General features: G+C 39.8%; 2 protein-coding genes across 3 annotated transcripts in view; one reads left to right on the forward strand and one right to left on the reverse strand.

Annotated features, from left to right (window-relative positions):
• LOC132206632 (nucleotide-binding oligomerization domain-containing protein 1-like) overlaps window positions 1-5,736 on the forward strand; it is a 39,648-nt gene extending 33,912 nt beyond the window's left edge. Inside the window, 3 exon segments of the mRNA XM_059641044.1 lie at window positions 1,607-1,690; window positions 3,299-3,430; window positions 5,700-5,736. Coding sequence (XP_059497027.1) covers window positions 1,607-1,690; window positions 3,299-3,430; window positions 5,700-5,736 — 253 coding nt within the window.
• A 6,672-nt stretch (window positions 5,737-12,408) lies between these two features.
• Window positions 12,409-21,620, reverse strand: part of LOC125466725 (cystathionine gamma-lyase-like) — a 67,806-nt gene continuing 58,594 nt past the window's right edge. For both annotated transcript variants that reach the window (XM_048561662.2, XM_048561653.2), the window contains 2 exons: window positions 14,400-14,538; window positions 12,409-13,301 (listed from right to left, as the gene is read on the reverse strand). In XM_048561662.2, coding sequence (XP_048417619.1) covers window positions 13,260-13,301; window positions 14,400-14,538 — 181 coding nt within the window. In that variant the 3' untranslated portion in view covers window positions 12,409-13,259. The remainder of the gene's footprint in view (window positions 13,302-14,399; window positions 14,539-21,620) is intronic.

Here is a 21,620-nt window from a genome sequence, read left to right on the forward strand (position 1 = left end):
GAAGGGAGAACCCTTTAGAACTGAGTTAAGTCAGAGGTTTGTGAAGTTATGTAACTCATTGCCGCAAAAGGCTTTGGAGGCCAAATCATTGAGTTTATGTAACACTGAGGTAGATAGGTTCTTGATGAGAAAGGGGACCATAGGTTACAGGGAGAAGGCAGGAGAATGGGATTGAGAAACGTACCAGTCATTCATAATAGCAGAGCAGATTTGATGGGCTGAATGGCCTAATTCTGCTTTGATGTCATCTAGTCTTATAACAGAAGAAATGATTATTCTTAAATAATCAAGTATGTGTATTTTGGAACTTAATGTTTCAGTGAATTTTTATCTTCTTCCTGGCTGGTCTCCAATTATGTTGTTATGGTTACTTGTATTGTACCTTTTATTATTATTGGTGCACTGTGACCTTGGTCCATTGTTTCTAGACTGAACTTGAAATATAAAGTTTTTACTACCTAGAAATCACATTTTTAAGATGGTTTCCTTCAGTCATTTTAGCTTCATCAGTAAATATTAATCTGAAAATGATTGATCATTTTTCACTAAAATTACCATCTAAGCCTACCCATAAATATTACTTCAGGTGATAGGAAGATTGTGAGTTGAGAACCAAAAGACTGAGTTTCAGAATGGAGACATCAGGAAGCAGGCTGCACAACACAGAGATGGTAGGGTATAATGATGGTAGGGATAAATAAACAACAATGACTCAATGAAAGGCAGAGGGATACAGAGGACACATAATGGTCACAGAAGGATGTGCTTAGCATTCAGTGGGAAAGAGGTTGCAGAAAAACCATGGTCCAACCCACAGCATCACAATCTTCTTATTGGGGCCAAGGGGGTGGTTCCTGAATTCCTACTGGTCAAAATAGGGATTGAACCCCATGCTGCCATCACCAATCTGATCCACATTGGCCCTCTTGCAAAGTGGCCCACCCCACCCCTCACTTTCACGTGCATGTTGTAGCCAGAGGCCACGCTTAGCAACAATAGGATGCCCACTTTCTTCCCACCTCATGGGATGTCCAGAGATTGCTCCCATTTTTACCACCTACCACTGGCATATTTTGGAAAGATTTACAAGAAAATACTCAACCTGTTTGGGCACGTTACAAAATGCCCTATTTGACTATCAAGTCCTGGAGACGAGCTTGAACGCTGATCCAATGTAGAGACAGCGATGTTACTGAATGTACAACAAGGCCTTCTATGGAGGGTGGACTCTGCGTTAAATGAGACAGAAGAGTTGCAAAATGAGAGGCAACGTAGTAATGGAGAAGCATTGGGCAATAAGGGGTCACACATGTGGAGAAATGTTGGTTAGTGAGCAATAAAAGATGCACATTGGAAACAATAGGAGGGATATAGCAGTTACACAGTTAAAAAGAAAAGTAAGTTGTGTATGAATCTAGTCCCATTTAAACAGAAAGCCTTGGATGTGGGAATAACTAAAATTACCTAATTTGCACCCGACCTGCCCATGACAGTGTTCATTTGGACAGGATTATGCACAGGGTGGGCGGGTAAAACTTACCAGAAGTGAGCCAAGCCATTAATAGAAGAAAACAAGAATAAAACTAAGATAGTTTTCTTTTTTCAGGTTGGTTGAGAATAACTTTACATTGATTGGAGCAAAGCATCTCATTGATGCACTGAAAATAAACAACTCAATGCAAGACATTTGGTAAGAACAAGCTGAGTAACTCCTACATTAACTAGGTACCTCTGCTTCTCCTGCTGAACTACCTGATTTTCCAAAGTTAATCACATAGCTGAATTCATTCTCAGGAGCTGGAAGTTACCTAAAACATATTTTGGTTTTCCACAATAACAGAAAACCACTTTATATCAATTTTAAAACCACCATCTTGGGAGAAAGAGGAAAAGGAGAAAGTGTTTAAAGTGGAAGTCCAGTCTACTGAATAGTTCAAAACCCCAAACATTTTAAATTTAGGTATTTGTTCTCTTCTTAGTTTCTCTCAGTTTCTTTTGTTCTCCCATTGCTTCTAATCAGATCAATTAGTCAGAGATAACCTAGGAGTACACATTCAGTGGAGAATTTCCTGCTCTGTGACATCAGAAAATTCCTCTCCATTTATATCATGATTGGATCTGGATCCATTCTCTTAGATATTGTCACCTTTACTTACTATAACCAATTAATGGACTTGAGTCTTGCTGATAAAAGACACCATTTTGCTGAAACCTTTCATCTTGCACTCATCAGGACAATTTGCAAGAATACCAATTCAAGGGGTTAAAACTAACATTTATAAATGACTTTGATGAAATATGATGTGGAGGTGTCAGTGTTGGACTGGGTTGGACAGAGTAAAAGGTCACCTTACATGAGGTTATAATTCAAAAGATTTACTTGAAATCTCAAGCTTTCAAAACACTGCTCCTTCATCGGGTGTAGTGAAGAGGGCACCCAGGCACAGGCTTTAAAATCAGAGAGATCAAAAAATTATACAAATGTTGTGAGTGGAGTGTCGACAGGCCAAATAGTAGGGCTCTGCAGGTGATCAAGGGTGTCAGACGGTGTGAGTAAAGTGTCAACAGCTGAATAACAAGTGAGGGGATGATGTATAATCCGATTAATTGAAGCAGAGAGATAATTACAAAAAATTAAAAATAAGGTGGTGTTGGAGACAATCTAAATGATGGAATAACATGCTAGGTATAAGAGTTGTACTGTCAAGGCTCTAACTAAAGGAACAAGTAATCCAAAACTGTACAAGCTAATTAAAGTAGAGAGATAATAACAAGTAATCAAGGTGATGATGCCAAAACAGGACAGTGAGGAAGATTTTACAGAACAGTATGGTGAGCTTACATGAATTACGACATGAACCCAAGATCACGACAAAGGCCGTGTTCATGGGTGAGGAACTTGGCTTTCAGTTTCTGCTCAGCCATTCTGTGTTGTTGTGTATCTCGAAGGCTGCTTTGGAAGACACTTATCTGAAGATCAGAGGCTGGATGTCCTTGACCGCTGAGGTATTCCCTGACTGGGAAGGAACATCCCTGTCTAGTGATTGATGTGCAGCGTCCATTCATCCATTGTCAGAGCGTCTGCATGTTCTCACCAATGTACCATACCTCGGGGTATCCTTGCCTGCAGCGTATGAGGTAGAAAACATTGACCGAGTCACATGAGTGTCTGCTGTGTATGCGGTAGGTGTGTTCCCACATGTGATGGTAGTATCCATGTCGATGATCTGACATGTCTTTTGCATAGGTTGCTGTGGCAGGATTGTGTAGTGTTGTGATTGCTGTTGACCTGAAATAGTAGTTTGCTGAGAATGACGGTCTGCTTAAGGTTTGGCGGTTGTTTGAAGGAGGGAAATGGAAACGTAAAGATGAAGTGGCAATGTATCATCGATGACGATGAACATTTCACCAAGATCAGCCCGGAAGCATGGTATTTGTTACTTTGGTTAGACCCTCGGCATGCAACTCTCATACCTAGCATGTTATTCCAGTAATAGTGGGAACTGCAGATGCTGGAGAATCCAAGATAATAAAATGTGAGGCTGGATGAACGCAGCAGGCCCAGCAGCATCTCAGGAGCACAAAAGCTTTTGTGCTGGGCCTGCTGTGTTCATCCAGCCTCACATGTTATTCCAGTAATTTGGTTTGTCTCCAGCACCACCTTATTTTTAATTTTTTTGTAATTATCATACTCTGCCTCAATTAATCGGATTATACATCATCCATTCACTTATTATTCAGCCGTTGACACTTTACTCACACCGTCTGACACCCTTGATCGCCTGCAGAGCCCTACTCTTTGGCCTGTCGACACTCCACTCACAATATTTGTACAATTTTTTGATCTCTCTGATTTTAAAGCCTGAGCCTGGGTGCCCTCTTCACTACACCTGATGGAGGAGCAGCGTTCCAAAAGCTTGTGATTTCAAATAAACTTGTTGGACTATAAGCTGGTGCTGTGTGACTTTTGACTTTGATGAAATATATCTCCTTTCAGCAATATTCAAGTTTTGTACTGCCAGACAACTACTGAACTCCTTGAAATGCCTGTAATCTGTGCAAAATTTGGATTTTATAACTCTACAAAGCAGTCCCTGGTACAACACAACTGATGGTATATATATTGAAATCAACCTACTTTGACACACAGTATATCATGATTGGGGAGTTTGACAGCATGGGTGTTGCTTTTGCAGGCTATGCTCTTCATATCTGACTCATTAGATTGGGAAATCTAATGATCTATCACTACAGTATTGTAAATGTAGGCATGACTTTCTGCTTAAATAATCAGCACCTTTAATGAAAACTGCTTGTTGAAGCTGCCTATTGGTTCCCGTGTATAAAGTGTTGTCAGAGATTAGACTCAAACAATCATCATGACAAAAAAAATAATTATTTTCCTTCCCCAAATAAAAAAAATTGTTTGGCTAAAATACTCACCTTCTTCCACACTCAACGTGTTTATTTCCCTCAAGTTAAAAAACATCTTGCAAGTTCTCTCAATAATTTTTAACAATAACTTTTCTAAGATACATTCCTATCTGTTATACTGTATGGTTCAGATTTAATTAGAGCTTCAGTTTTCAGTCATGGTTTGCAATTGGCAAGTGCATTCCCAGTATTGATGTTGCACAAAATTATTATACATAAATTGATTTTAGTAACTGCACATCACTAACTCCCTCTGTCTAGTTTTTCTTTATTTTTCTTGTTGCTTCTTCACATCTATTCCCTCTTTCTATCTTGCCAGTCCATACATCCAGCTGCTTCTGTAAATAACTGTAAGTAGCGACACTCATTTAGCTAATACACTTCCAAACCCAGAGGTGTCAGATTGCACCCAAAATCAGATCGTAAGTGCATGCAGAGAAACAGATTCAATGTCATTGTTTTCACTCAGTTAGCATTGAGGAAGGGAAACCTGGAAGGAAGCTCTGCTTTCAGATTCCACTGCCTAGTGATCAGGTACCGGTGTGGTAAGTCAGTGTTGAGAAAACAGGGCCTTTACTCCATATTGGCTGTAGACTATGACTAGATATGAAAAAGGGTATAAATAATAAAGCCTTCATGGGCAACCATTTTCATGGTATTTTATTTATTGGGTCTTTCCTAAATCAGCCTAAAGAGCAACAAAATATCCATTGAAGAAACCAGAGCCCTTATTACAGAGCAACACATTGTGTTCTGAATAGCACCTACTGCAGTGGGATTTAGAATTGATAATCTGTGCCAAGGAGATACCACACCTACAATGCTGCCTGAAGAGAACAATATTGTTCAGTGTGGTGAAATGTACACCAAATTACTCAAAAAGATTAAAATTTAACATATTTTGCTGTTAAACCTGTGGAATATATGATGTATATATGTGGATAACAAGATAATACTTCAGAAATTAAAAGGTATTTTGTGCAGTCGATAAAAATCTTACATACCAACTATACACTGAACGATATACTCATTGTTACAATTTTGTTACATTCTTGCAGCAATGTATTAGCAGGTTCAAATTTACAATGAAATCTGACTATGTAAACTTGTCATAAATATTACAATCTCACCAGCAGGACGACTAATTTTCCCCATAAATAGGCACATTATAATATCGAAATTTTTTCTGTAAAATGTTGTTGATAAAAAAACCTCACAGACATCTTGCACTTTATTTTTCCTCATTAATTATTTTTGTTCACTAGTACTTACACAATTAACTTCTCAGAGCAGTACCTATGATTTTATAGAAAATTATATCTTCATCATCAGCTATGGGCCTGTATGGGGTGGGAAGTGGGACTGGTGTAGATTTATGTATCTTTGGTTGCACAGACTCAATGGGCTGAAGTGCCTGTTCTGTACTCTATGATCCCATGCATCTCTGCTTAAAGTCACTATAATACAAACATAAATACATGTTTAGATTTGCAGCGCTTTCTGACTGTCTACAGTCATACAGTGATTGTGTCCAAGTTTAATCTTGTTCCTGTGCTCTAGTCTTCGCACAATATTGTTTATTTATCATTAATTGTATATATTAAGTAGCACTTTCAATTAATTGATGAGGATGAAATATAATCCATAGAGTTGCATCATCTAATGTTTGTACCATGAAATGTATAAATGCTTTTTAACTAAATTCATCATCAAATCGAACAAGTATTGTGGTCAAACCATTTATATTATCGAGAGGATTGCTAGTGTTGTTCATGTAAAGCTATAGAATACTATTACTCTGTTTCTTCATGTCGTTGTTTTCCGGCTGTGTCAACCTGTCATCTTCTGCCTTCTGAGATAATGGGAACTGCAGATGCTGGAGAATCCAAGATAATAAAGTGTGAAGCTGGATCAACACAGCAGGCCAAGCAGCATCCCAGGAGGGCTCCTGAGATGCTGCTTGGCCTGCTGTGTTCATCCAGCTTCACACTTTATTATCTTCTGCCTTCTCCCTACTTTTGCCCATCTCAGTCTTCTCATTAACAATTACAAAAACAGATATTGTTGGAAAAACTCAGCAAGCCCAGCAATTTCTGTGGAGGGAATGCAGAGTTTAACTTTTCAGGTCCAGTGGCCATTCTTCAGAACACTGTCTTCTCATTTGTTGTCTTTGTGCTTTGTGTGCCTTTCTTCCCTTTTCTTCATTGACATGCTATGGCCATTGAGTGGCGGGGATGGGGCAAGGGAGGTTTTGCTCGTCATTGGATCAGAATGCCGATTGAACAAGAGAAGGTGGATTTTCAGCTGCCGACAGGAAGGGAGTGAGTAACAAATGTACAATCCCACTTATTTTTCCTGAATTTCATTACCATTGACATTCATGTATCTTAAAATGCAAACAATACACAGAGAATCTACAGTGTCAGACAGAGGCAAATCTATTTTATTGTGATGGAGTAATATTTTAGAACTGTACAACTCATCATTTTGACTTTAGTAGTTTAGGAGGAGCAGATGGTTTTTGCTGCCACAAATTATGGATTGCATATTTTCATAGGCCTGGGTGTCACCGACCTTAAGTCTATTCTAAAAAATGACATTTTATTGAATGACATTTCATCTTGCACTCATCAGAACAATTGCAAAAAGCTTCAATAAAGTATGCCCTTTTTCAGAAATTCTTATTTTTTTTGCAATCAGACATCCTTTTACCCTATATTTCCTTGAAAAGTGGCAGTGCATTATTTTGGTGAAAGGGTGAAAATTGATACTAAGTAGCTGTTGTGTCAATAAGACATGTCTGTTTAAAGATCCATTTTCTGGAGTTTGATTGGTGAAGATTTCAACTTGCTTGAAGGCACTACATGGGAGGCCTACACATTTACCACTCAAACACCGATTAGGAGCAATTTTTATCCATTAGTTTATATAACATCCATTGAACAGATGGAACTTGTAGAATCCCTACAGTGTAGAAACAGGCCATTAACCCCATCAAGTCAACAACAACCCTCCAAAGAGCATCCTGTCCAGACCCATCCCATTGCTGTAACTCTGTATTTCCCATAGCTAGTCCACTTAACCTGCACACCCCTGGGCAATTTAGCATGGACAATCCACCTAACCCACACGCCTTTGGACAATGGCAGGAAACCAGAGCACCTGGAGGAAACCCATGCAGACACAGGCAGAATATACAAACTCCACACAGGCAGTCACCCGAGGGTAGAATTGAACCCAGCTCCCTGGCACTGTGAGGCAGCAGTGCTAACCACTGAACCACTGTGCTACCCTAACTCATTGGCTGACATGAATCAAGATGTTTCAGACACTGACAGGAAAGGTACCAAGAGATTTCAAACTTAGCACCGGAGACCCTGATGGAGTGATAGCTAGATGTCCTGTACATGCAGCAGGAAAGAAGCTCATCATGCAGTGGATTTGAAGGGGTAATTGCAAAGGAGATTACTATTAACAGCAAAGCTCCTAGTTCTGCAAAAAAGTTCAACAATATCGTAAATGCACTTTGCAATAACCACTATCACAAATTCAACATGCTTCGTCTGCTATCTATCTACACACCAACATTCAGATAGTCTACAAAACTGTATCATTCACAAGACTACTTATACTTCAGTTTTCTCTCCTAATCCTCCCTGATAGCCCTCCCGGCTGATCTGATTGTGAGACGTATCTCCTACTCCCTTGACACTGTTCACGCCAAATTGCTGACAAATAGCTGATGTTCTTCATCCCCTTTCTAGCTGACATTGTTAATGCTTCACACTTTTCCAGCATTGCCCCCCTGCTGTCATCACCCCATCTTTCAAAATAACCCCGACCCCCATCAGCCTATCAAAATACCACCTGTGACATCTCTTTCCTGTGCAAAATCCTTGAATGTATTATTTCACTAATCTGTACCTTCCTTTCCCAGAACACCATGTTTGAATCCACACATCAGGTTTCCACACTTTTCACAATGCAAAGCCTCCTTTTGAAAAGATAATGATATGTCTAGTTCAAAAATAAAAAGTTTCTCCTCAACTTTCTTGAGCTGCTGAATCACACAGGTCACATCACACAGAAGCCATAAGATTTCAGTTCACCAAGGATATGCACACAGATATGGATATTGATGTTAAGTTGATTCATACCACTTTCACAGCTTTGCCCCTTTGCAAGAGCCAACTTATCTTTTTGCTGGTTTCATGTTGAATTTCCCATTAGGTAGATGAGAGGGGGATGTTCTGGCTGCTGGTGGGAATAGTTTGTAGGTTTTTGTTTATGGTTCATATGAAATGAATATTATGGTAGCGGGTGTTGTTAATTTCCCCACTACTGACTGGGACTCCCTTAGTCCCCCAACGGCTTAAATGGGACATTAGTGAAGTAAATAGGTTTTGACAATATCTATGATTGTTTTATGATCACCGTTACTGACATTAGCTTGATAATACAAACTTATTGACTGAATTCAAATTCCATCACCGCGGGAGTAGAGCTCATGTTTCCAGTGCATTAGCCTGGGCCACTAGATTACTAGCGCATTGAGCTAACACAATCTCCTCTACAACTGGAATTATTTAAAATTATTTATGTCAGTAATTGGGATTGACCCAATAATGGAAACTTTATTTGTATTGATTTGTTAGTGTATTAAAAGACATAATATTGAAGAATGTAGTGCACAGTCACTGTCCAGCTTGGGTGCAATTGTGGTAAATGTCAAATCTACAATTTACACTGTCCTTTTACATGATTAAAAAGTACAAAATCTAAGGTAATGTACTACAGTTAGGAGTTTAGTGTTCTACAAACCATGATTACAAAATCAAAGTACCATAGACTCTGGGAATTTGAAACAAAAATCAAAACAAAAATGCTTCAAGAATACTCAACAGCCAACCTGCATTCGTTGAGAGAGTAACACAAATGGTTAATGTTACAAGCGATGTAATAGAAAGTACAGAGACATGAAAAACAGAAAGAACAAAAAAAAATTCTGAAAGAGTGGAAGGAAGGAAAGAGCAAAGGATTAAATGCCTGAACATGAGCAATGAACAGTGTGCTAAATTGAAAGTACAAGTAGACTGCTGTTTCACCTGGAAAGCTGGGCATACTTGAAGTCTTCATTAAAGAACATGCTGTTTGTACTTTCACCATTAGTATCAAGTTAGAAGAGGTAAAAAGGCATGTGCTGTGTTTGTATGAAAAGGTTTTGTGGGAAAGGGAGGGTGTCTGTGTGGGTGATTGAGATACGTATCAGGACATTGTGGGGAAAATGTCCTTCAGAATGCTGAATGGTGAGAGGAAGATGTTTTGGTGCTACAGTCAGAAGATGTGTGTCAAAGGTGGAAACTGTTAAATGTGGAATACCAGGAAAAGTGAAGCATTATAATCATTCTGGAAGGGAGGGAATGGGGTGAGAGCAGAAGTGTACAAAATGGAGCGAATACAGTCAAGGACTCTGCATCACAATACATGGGACTCCTTGGTTGAGGTAAAAGGACATCAGAAACATTGATATAGGAAATGGATTTGTCAGAACAAATACAATGGATGTGGAGAAATTTGGCATGTGGAATAGAATCCTTACAGAAAGAAATATGGAAGGAAGCTCAGCCATGTTTGTTGTGGGCTTATAGCAGATACTAGTCAATAGCCTACAATGCAAACAGAAGGAAAACTGGGTCATGGGAAAGCAAGGGAAGAATGTAAATTAGAAGCAAAAGTGCTGACATTTTCAAGTTCAAGGGAAAAACCAGCGATGACACAGAAATACTGAGGGCAAGAAGTGAAAGATGAAGTTATTCAATGTGACATTTGAAGAATATATTTGAAGAAAAGTAAGGTTGATGAGGGTCAAGCTGTGGATGTGGTGTATATGGACTTCAGTAAGGCATTTGATAAGGTTCCCCATGGAAGGCTCATTCAGAAGGTCAGGAGGAATGGGATACAGGGGAACTTAGCTGCTTGGATACAGAATTGGCTGGCCAACAGAAGACAGCGAGTGGTAGTAGAAGGAAAATATTCTGCCTGGAAGTCAGTGGTGAGTGGGGTTCCACAGGGCTCTGTCCTTGGGCCTCTACTGTTTGTAATTTTTATTAATGACTTGGACGAGGGAATTGAAGGATGGGTCAGCAAGTTTGCAGACGACACAAAGGTCGGAGGTGTCGTTGACAGTGTAGAGGGCTGTTGTAGGCTGCAGCGGGACATTGACAGGATGCAGAGATGGGCTGAGAGGTGGCAGATGGAGTTCAACCTGGATAAATGCGAGGTGATGCATTTTGGAAGGTCGAATTTGAAAGCTGAGTACAGGATTAAGGATAGGATTCTTGGCAGCGTGGAGGAACAGAGGGATCTTGGTGTGCAGATACATAGATCCCTTAAAATGGCCACCCAAGTGGACAGGGTTGTTAAGAAAGCATATGGTGTTTTGGCTTTCATTAACAGGGGGATTGAGTTTAAGAGTCGTGAGATCTTGTTGCAGCTCTATAAAACTTTGGTTAGACCGCACTTGGAATACTGCGTCCAGTTCTGGGCGCCCTATTATAGGAAAGATGTGGATGCTTTGGAGAGGGTTCAGAGGAGGTTTACCAGGATGCTGCCTGGACTGGAGGGCTTATCTTATGAAGAGAGGTTGACTGAGCTCGGTCTCTTTTCATTGGAGAAAAGGAGGAGGAGAGGGGACCTAATTGAGGTATACAAGATAATGAGAGGCATAGATAGAGTCGATAGCCAGAGACTATTTCCCAGGGCAGAAATGGCTAGCACGAGGGGTCATAGTTTTAAGCTGGTTGGTGGAAAGTATAGAGGGGATGTCAGAGGCAGGTTCTTTACGCAGAGAGTTGTGAGAGCATGGAATGCGTTGCCAGCAGCAGTTGTGGAAGCAAGGTCATTGGGGTCATTTAAGAGACTGCTGGACATGCATATGGTCACAGAAATTTGAGGGTGCATCCATGAGGATCAATGGTCGGCACAACATTGTGGGCTGAAGGGCCTGTTCTGTGCTGTACTGTTCTATGTTCTATGTTCTATGTTCTATGTTCTATGTTCTAATATGGTGTTGGGGGCTGATTGTGCCTTTATTTGAGAAATAATTGGGCAGTCCTCAGGCCATTTGGTGGGGGTTGGAAGTTTGGGAGGATTAGAAATCCATCAGGATCAACTTACTGTAACAATGGTGGAGGACATCAGAAGAAATGCTAACCTTCATGTGACGAGACTGAACACAGGGATGTGAAAGAAGAATAGCCAAGACAGGAAGGGGGGAAAGAATAGGGTGAATCAATGGCTCTACCAGAACATTTCTATTGGCAAATCTAGGGAAGGTGACAAAAGCAAGACTATGCAGGGCCGTAGGATGAGTTTGTTGGAGGTAATAGAGATAAAATCTCTTGCAAAGATGAGCTCAGTGACAGTCTGGAAATTTATGGCTTGATGTTCAATGTCAAAGATACAGCATCAGAGGGTTGCAAGGCAGAGAGAGTTTGAGTTCACAGACACTTCGTCATTGGTTTATTGCTGATGTTAGACCTGAGCCCAAAAGATCAAAAAAAGAGTAGCAAGTCCAGGGGAAGGAAAGTGACAACATGTAAGAAGAGCAATGAAATTGAGATAATCAAGGTCATGCCAACAGTTTCCAATAAAATAATCTAGAGAGGAAAAGGCTAAAGGACATGGTTCAGGTCGATCAAGAATGTGGAAGAAGGGAAGGTTCCACTGTTCAAGGAAAATATCTCTCACCAAGGAAATGGATACAGAAGTGAGTGACAATGGAAAATAAGCAAGAAAAATATCCCTTTCCTGCTTAGTAGTTCCCTTCCCAGTACCCAAAACACTCCTTCCAGGTAAAACAGAGATTCACACATATTTCTTGCAATTTAGTGAACTATATTTATTATTTCTGAAGCATTCTCCTCAGTGTTGGGAGACAAAATGCAGCATGGTTGACCAGGACACTTCCCTTCAGTTCACAAGTGTGATGAGCTTCTGATATCTGTCAATTACTCCAATCATGTCCTCCCGCAATGTTCCCATGAAACTAAATGTAAGCTCAAGAATAGCAAATCAACTTCCAAAAGGTCACTTACAATCTCAACATTGAATGCGACAAATCAGATCTTATTCAGTGTGTTTATTTTTACAGTTGGTCACAATTCAGCTATTCCCATTTTTCCTATTTTGGGATCCATTTTAATAAACCACTACCATCTCATTTTTCCTGCACCATCATCTGTCATTCTATCTCTACTGACTTTCCACCCTATTGCAGACCTTTCTCTTAGATCTGCTGTCCTTTCCCAGCCTCTGTGCTTGCTTAAAATCTTTCCCAGCTCCAATTCTTTCCAGTTCAGATAAACAGCCATTTTCCTGAAATGTTAACTCTGTTTCTCTCCAGAGACAATGACTGGCCGGCTGAGTGTTCCCAGAAAATTTGTTTTAATTTCCTAATCACTGTTCATTTCACCTCATTGATACAGCAAGGAAATCAATTCTTAGTCTCCCCGCCAGCATTCCAGAGAAGAGTGCATCATAGCAAAATAAACCTCATTTTAGGAAATTAAGTTGAGTCAACTCTTCACAAAATTTCCCAGTAAATAAAATTACAGGAGACATAAATCAACAATTTATCTGCTTGCATGCAATTACAACTGACAATTTAATGAGACTAAGTGACGACTCATTACAGGTTAAGCCATTTTAAAAGGGTACAATTCCATGAAGCTTCATCAAATGTCATAAACAATACAAAGTGTTTTGCTACCGTTCTTTTTGACACTTTCTTCCAGCAAAAAAATTCATTTTCTCCAAGCGAACAATCACAGGTTAATTTGCTCAGCAGGTTTAATTGCATTCGGATGCTAGAGAAACAATTTAATAAAAAAAGAAGTGAGTGACATTTTCCAACTCAATTCGATCATTTAAAAATGTTCTCCCCTAATTCTTCACCTAAATGGTAAGTCACATCCAAGAGGGGTAGAACTGGTATTGGCCTGGTTGTGGAAGAGATCCTTTATAGGGTTTATTTTTGTCAGCAAACAGTGAAAGACTGACTGGGTCACCAAAGTACTGATCATCAACAGGAGTGTATGAACACTTTATGTGAAATAACCCATATCTCTCCTGAAAACAGCGCTCCTGCTTATGATATCGAGTGTCGCGGGGACCAGAAACTACCTTCTACTTCTCCAAGTGCCCATTTCTCCACTGGTCAGCAGAATATTTCCTCCAAAGTTCAAAACCTACCCTTGTCCAATATCTATAGGCTTTCTAGAACAAGTCACTAGATGGTAATCATGGAAATACATGGAAATTACAACAATGAAATAGGCCATTTGGTCAAATTAGCTCATGACAATATTGAACCTCCATGTGAGTACATGTTCAAATGACATATACTAATCTTGTACCATCAACTCCTACTCTCAGCAATTGCCACATAATTCCATCCTTCTGGATCACTATTCATTTCAAACTAGAATTAAAAGCTCTGGCCTTTCCTCCCCCAACCTAATCAGAAAAACCAAGGTCACATTTATCTGATAAGAATCAAACATCAAGACTGGACAGAACAACCAAGAATAGTTGCTTTGGAGAAGTCATGGCAGATTAGAAATATTGCAACAACAACAACAACAAAGTTGCTGGAAAAGCTCAGCGGTCTGGCAGTATCTATGAAGGAAAAAAACGTTAACGCTTCGTGTCCAGTGATCCTTCCTCAGAACAGTTCTGAAGAAGGGTCACTGGACATGAAACGCTGACTCTGTTTTTCTCTTCACTGATGCCAGACTTGCTGGGCAACTTTGTTTTTGTTCCTGATTTACGGCATCCACAGTTCTTTCAGCTTTTATGCAGAAATATTGCAAGTTTGACTAAAAATGATCTTTACTCAAGGTGTTCTGTTATTCATCATAAAAGAAATATTCAGATTCTTTCCCCATTTCAAGTAGATATCTTACAGCAGCTTTTAGTGCTTGATGTAGGTCCTCGATAATGTCTACGCTATCCTCCAATCCAATAGATAATCGTATTAGGGTATCACTTATCCCCAGGGCATCTCTCTCCTCCTTCGGAACAGAGCTATGTGACATAGTAGCCCTAAAAACAGAAAAGTATATTGTGCTGATTTATTTAGGACGTTTTCTGTCAACACACAGAATTAAGCATTTTTATCATCATTTCCCCCACCTTGCCTTATATATTTACTAACAGAGATGATTTTATTCTTGTATTTGTTTGTGTGCAAGGCTGCAGAGGTGAGGTAAGCTGACAGTATATTGGATAGCAGATGTGTGGAAGGGGATTGCACTTTTAAGTTGACCTAACCAAGGCACAGAACCCAGAATTACTGTCAGAACTATTTGAATGACATTTGACTTTTTTGAGTGAATCGTTTATTTAGGTACCTGTGGAACTTGGAATTCAAATCAGTCCAGGCTGCGTGGAAACTTGCAGCCTATAGCCAAGATGAAACTTCATAAAATGTCTTGAGAAAGAGCAAGCATCTATGTGGTCAATATGCGGGAGGAAATGTCTTAGAACAGTTCAGCACAGCTTCTAGTTGTCATCACTTTAAAATGCTTCTATCTTGGTATTAAAACGTGAACCTCATTCAGAGGAAATATGGTTCATGTGGAAATGGAAACGCCCTACTGGTGCAATGAGTACTTTATACAATATGTATAGAGATTTAAAAGGGACCTAAAGGGCAACCTTTTCACGCACAGGATGGTGCATGTATGGAATGAGCTGCCAGAGGAATTGGTGGAGGCAGATACAATTACAACATCTGAATGGGTATATGAATAGGAGTGGTTTAGAGAGATATAGGTCAAATACTGGAAAATAGGGCTAGCTTAATTTAGGATGTCTGGTCGGGCAGGGACAAGTTGGACCAAAAGGTCCGTTTCCCTGCTGTATCACTGAGTCAAAATATATAATACCAAATCTAACTCTACTCTACTTGTCCATGAGTGTTTGTTGACAAAAATGAAATAATTTCCTTTCATTCCTTATCAAATAAACATGGAATTCACAAAGATTTGTTACAGTCATTCTTTTAATTTTGAAATGGAACACTTTGTAAAGAGTGATGAACATGGCAGAAATTAAATAGAACATTAACTTTGATCAGGAAGGATGTTTGCACTAATTCTGTTATCATGTAGCATCACAAGCCAGCCTCCATAGACATATAAATTTTTGAATTCCATTATACATGCTACATTATATCAAATGCAAATTGATACTGGAATCCCTACAATGTGGAAGCAGGCCTTTCGGCCAATCAAGTCCACACCAACCCGTAAACAGCATCCCACCTAATCCCACACCCTGTACTATCCCTGTAACCCTGCATTTCCCATTAATCCATCTTCTCTGCACATCCCTGGATACTATGAGCAATTTAGTATGGCCAATCCGCCTAGCCTGCACATGTTTGGACTGTGGGAGGAAACTGGAGCACCCAGAGGGAACCCACGTAGACAAATTAGAACAATGACTACAGTCAACATAAGGTGTATGTGACCCACTAAGAGCATCCTGAATGTAGTATAATAGTGGAGCATTTGTTTTTCATATGCTGATACCTAAGTTGCGTAGCTCTGACATGAGAGGCACACATTATTGAGATATAGAGGAGGGAAGTGGAACAACTATAATAGAGTTGTAATACAAAGATCAGTATTCTAGTACATAATCAAGAATTCATTGGAACTCCTTTGAGTCAAATAATGGGTATTCTTAGATAAGGCAGAGACAGAGAGGAAGCAGAGTCAGACTAGGAACAGTCTAGTTAACATCGACACAACAGGACAGAATTCAGACTTCAGGTATACCTCAGGAGAGCTCAACAATCCAGGAAGGCAGCTAAAACAATTGAGGATTTGATCATTTATTTCCGTTACAAAGTTAATGTTTGGCTGCAGTACAGAAAGATGTGATTAGCCATTTTGCTTTCATGATTTACTTCTACATCAAATTTTATCAGATGCCTAGAATGGCAAGCTAAATTTACATACAAGTATTTTTAGTGGACCATATTGCCAAGCATGAAGTTTTTCTTTCTTCGCACATGTTTTGGAGAAAATACTTGACATGTTCTAAATTATTTGTGTCTTTTCAGGTAGATAGCAGATGCAACAAGAATAAAACAAATATTGAAAATAGCTGAGTTAATCCCAGTGACATTTGTATGTATCACAGTGATAGACAATATTATTTTGCCATTATAAAGAATAAAAAAAAGTTGTGGTCACTGGACGAAATTAAAATTAAAAATGTTCTAAGATATGTAGTTAAAGATCTGGTGGACTTAGTTTAAATCTTTTAAACAAAAACAAACTGTTGAACTGCATTTAGGATGATTAAAAAGTTCTAAATATATTCATGCCTGTAAAAGTGAACAACATCTTAAATTATCTTTATATCAGCGACAAACGACAATGTTTCAAATTTTACTAGATATTGAGTAGGAGGTATCATATTAAGTGTTGTATGAACAGAATCTAATGAATGACCATAAATATTTAATGTTCCATCTGATATCAGTAAAGACCCAGTAAAAGTAGTTCAATGGAAATGTCTAATAAAATGACTGAGACAAAAATGCAACAAACTATTTAAGGTTATAAGTCATTCTCAAAATTACTAAATATCAGGGATGACGATGAGCTTTAACAATTTTTTTTATAACTGATGTTAAAATTAATTGAAAGTAGTCATTGTAAAGTTGGATTAATACTGATAATGAAAATCTATTTAACCTAAAGTTAAACAACAAGAAATCAAATTGAGTATTTGTTGATTATTCAGTTTTATTTCACAGTGTAAGTTAAGAAATTAAAAATGCAAAATGCATTTAATAGAAGTATCTTTGTCAACAATGCAATCCCAATTACTACACTATCAACTGCTGTAAACTTTGTCATTTTATTGCTCCAATGTGATGAATTATTCATTAATGAAAATTGAGCAATTTCAACAAGCAGCACACCCCCATATTGTATAAAGTATTCTTGTACCAGTTGGAAACTGTTCTATTTTCCTCTTGAACCATATTTCCTCTGATTGAGGTTCACGTTTTAATACCAAGATAGAAGCAGCCACAAAGTGATTTGTGAAATAAGAAGGGTGCAGTGTTGGATTTTTATTAATGTTTGGGAGGAATTAAAGTAATAAAGTATTTCTGGAAAATTTTCAACTGATTATCTTTCCTGCAGATACATATCGATTGTGCAAACAGAGTGCAAATATTTAGTACATTATGTTCAGTAAAGGCAATTCATATTCAATGCTTTTAAAACATAAGCTTTACTCAATGTGGACTGTTTGAAATTGACTTTTTTCTTTTAGAAGATGAACAATATACTGTAATGATGGCTGTCAGCGATCACATGATCTGATTTTCACACTCAAAAACCGCCTCACTGTCTCACAAGGATATATTCCAAACTAAGATGCATTAAGTACACCTTTCCTGAGATTATTCAAAAGGCATTCCTGAAATGATTAAATCTTTACAAAGGCAGTTGTACTCACTCCTTCAATTTGGGGAATGCAACTTTGAGGGGTTGCCTGGTTAGACAGTCACATATTTGACCTTCTGTAACCCTTAAATGCTTTTTCAGAAAGAGAGCAGCAGCATAACATTTGCTTTAGGAAAAACAGAAGTTATAGCATCACAAAGTTTCCAAGTCTGCTCCTTATCAGTCCACCAAAACAGCAAACTGGTAGAAATCTTAAGGCTGTTACCATTAGAAAAATGAATTCAGGCCATCAGGGCTGGGATGAAGTCTTCAGGCCTTCAGAGCTGAAAAGAAGTTTTAAACTTTTACAGCAATTCAAGGAGAAGAATTGGAAACAGTAATTTGAGTAAGAAATGAAAGAGTTAATATAGGAATGATATTAAGGGAATGCAGGAATGACTAAAAGACTCTGCTGAGAAAAGATGAGAATATTTCTGTGAATGTTAGGACCTATCTAAATTGTCACATATGTAGCTTTTTTTTCTGGTCATTTGTTAAAGGAACATTAGCAGCTTTGCGTGAATATGCACGATGTCTGATCACCACAGTAAAAAAAGACTTCAAAAATAAAATACGTGGGACACAGAAATGTGGTAGAGGTAAGTTCATTTGAGGCATTGGAGAAGACATTTGGATTATTTGGATACAAATGCTGTTCAAGAATTTGAGGAAAAAGCAGGAGATTAGCACGAAGTTATAAAACTGGTGCAGGCATAATAGACCAAATGACATTATTCTATACTGTAACAATCCTTTCGCTCTGGTCTATCAAGCCAGATTTCACTCTGAGATCTGACTTGTCCAGTTTAAACACAACTGAAATCCTAACTGAGCTGGGATGAATGCATAAAAGTGAGTGCAGCAGTGGTTTTGCACACTGACTTTTACATAGACAATGCCAGGCACGAACTCTCTGGTACCTCCTCCTACTTGCCTCTTGATTATGACCCCTTCAATGACCACCAAACCACCGTCTCTCAGACCATTCATAACCCTATCACCTCAGGTGACCTCCCATCCGCAGCCTCCAGCATCATCATTTCCCCATCCAGCACCACTTGTTTCCATCTCCTTCCCAAAATCCACAAACCCAAATGTCCTGGCTGGCCCATTGTCTCTGCCTGCTCCTGCCCCACCGAGCTTATCTCCACCTACCTTGACTCTGTTTTCTCCCCGCCACTCCAGGAACTCCCCACCTACGTCTGAGACACCACCCACACCCTCCAGCTCCTCCAAGACTTCCAATTCCCTGGCACCCAACACCTCCTCTTTACTATGGACATTCAATCCCTGTACATTTGTATCCTCCACACAGATGGCCTAAATGCCCTCTGCTTCTTTCCCTCCCACAGATCCAACCAGTCCCCCTCCACTGACACCCTTATCCACCTAACCAAACTCATCCTTACTCTTAACAACTTCTCCTTCAACTCCTCCCACTTCCTACAGACTAAGGGGGTGGCCATGGGAACCCACATGTGCCCAAGCTATGCCTTCCTCCTTGTAGGATACACGGAACAGTCTCTCTTCCACTGTTACACTGGCACTACACTCCACATCTTCTTCCATTACATCGATGACTGTATCAGTGCCATCTCATGCTCCCACAAGGAACTTGAACAGTTCACTACTAACACCATTTACCCCAATGTCAAATTCACCTGGACCATCTCCGATACCTCCCTCTCCTTCCTGGACTTCTCCACCTCCATCTCTAGTACCTGCCTCGAAACTGACATCTATTTCAAGCCCACCAACTGCCACAGCTACCCGGACTACACCTCTTCTCACCCACCCTCCTGCATGAATGTGATCCCCTACTCCAAATTCCTCCGCCTCCACCGCTTCTGCTCCCATGAATGAGCATTCCACTCCCAAACATCCCAGATGCCCTCCTATTTCAAGGACCATAACTTCCCTGCTCCAGTGATCAAAAATGCCCTCAACCACATCTTTTGCAATTACTGCACTTCTTGCCCACACAAACCCTCTCCCCAACAAAAATAAAGACAGAATCCCCCTGGTCTTCACATTTCACCTACCGACCTCTACATCCAACATATCATTCTCTTCCACTTCCGCCACCTGAATCCAACCCCACAAACAAGGATATTTTTCCCTCCCCATCCCTATCTGCCTTTCATAGGGACTGCTCTCTCCACAACTCCTTCGTCTGCTCCACACTCCCCACTAGTCCCACCACCCCCGGCACCTTTCCCACAACTGCAGGAAGTGCTACGTCCGCCCCCGCACCTCCCCCCTCACTTCCATTCAAGGCACCAAACAAACGCTTCACAACAGACAGAGGCTCACCTACACATCCGTCAACCTGGTCTACTGTTCCCAATGTAGCCTCCTCTACATCAATGAGACCAAGCGTCGAGTCGGCGACCATGTTATACAGCATCTGTGCTCTGTCTGCGACAAACGACGCCACCTTCCAGTTGCCAACTGTTTTAACTCCCCCTCCCACTCCCCATGTGACATGTCCTTCCTGGGCCTCCTCCAGTGTCACAATGACACCACCTAGAAACTGGAGGAGCAGCACATCATATTCCACCTTGGGAGCCTACGGCTCAATGGCCTAAACATAGAATTCACCAGTTTTAAAATCTCCCCACCCCTAGCCTAATCCCCTGTCCAACCCTCCCCCTTTTATCACCGTTTCCTTGACCTGACACAACCTGTCCATCTTCTCTCCCACCTATTCCACTGACCAATCCCCACCACCTTCTATCTGCACTCACCTATCACCATCCTACCTACCTTCTCCAGCCCCACCCCTCCTCTCTCTATTTATTTCCCAGCTCCCTTACCCCTTCCCATTTCTGAAGAAGGGTCCTCATCCGAAACATCAACTTTCCTGTTCCTCTGATGCTGCCTGGCCTGCTGTGTTCCTCCAGCTCCACACTGTGTTGTCTCTGACTCCAGCATCTACAGTTCTTACCATCTGAGTACTTTCCCTTTACTTTAAGCCCATGAAGAAGCTTGCTTCTTGTTATTCAAATCATCTACACAAGATGTTAAAATGCATACAGATAGATATCATCTTTAAGATTTATTGATTATGGACAGTTGTGAATGTATTTCAACAGGTCTTTCACAACCATCTTTAACTGTAGTCACATGCTTCTGGTGGCATTGGTTCATCCCAAGTTGACAAACTCTCAAATACATTTCAAAGTAAGTGTGTATCTGTGAATATCTCCATGGTTTTAGAATACATCTTTTAGTTTCAAAGTGTAGCTTGTAGTTTTAGGAATTCAAGTTTAACTGTAGTAAGTAGAATAAATGGCAATTAAACACAGCATAGAAATGTCAGGGTGTTCTTGCCTTAAGCAAGAAGGGAATTCAAATCCTGGGCTTGAATGATTACCAGAATACCTAAAGAATGACTATTGAAAATGTTACTGTGTTTGTTTAACAGAATGAGAAATTGTAAGTTAGGCATAATTTGATTATGTTTGATTTGAGAGTTACCCAGAACAGGCTACATTATCAAAGAGATGGAATGAGATTTGGAAAGCTGCCTGATGTAAGTTTATCTGGGATTTTGCTAGGTGAGGTTTTATTTCAAGTTTGGACCTCATGCAGCTCACTGAGAAAAGTTAGCCAAAATAAATGATGGTTACATAGACCTGTCCTGTCAGT

This window comes from Stegostoma tigrinum, chromosome 2, assembly GCF_030684315.1.
Source record: "Stegostoma tigrinum isolate sSteTig4 chromosome 2, sSteTig4.hap1, whole genome shotgun sequence".
Lineage (NCBI taxonomy): Eukaryota > Metazoa > Chordata > Chondrichthyes > Orectolobiformes > Stegostomatidae > Stegostoma > Stegostoma tigrinum.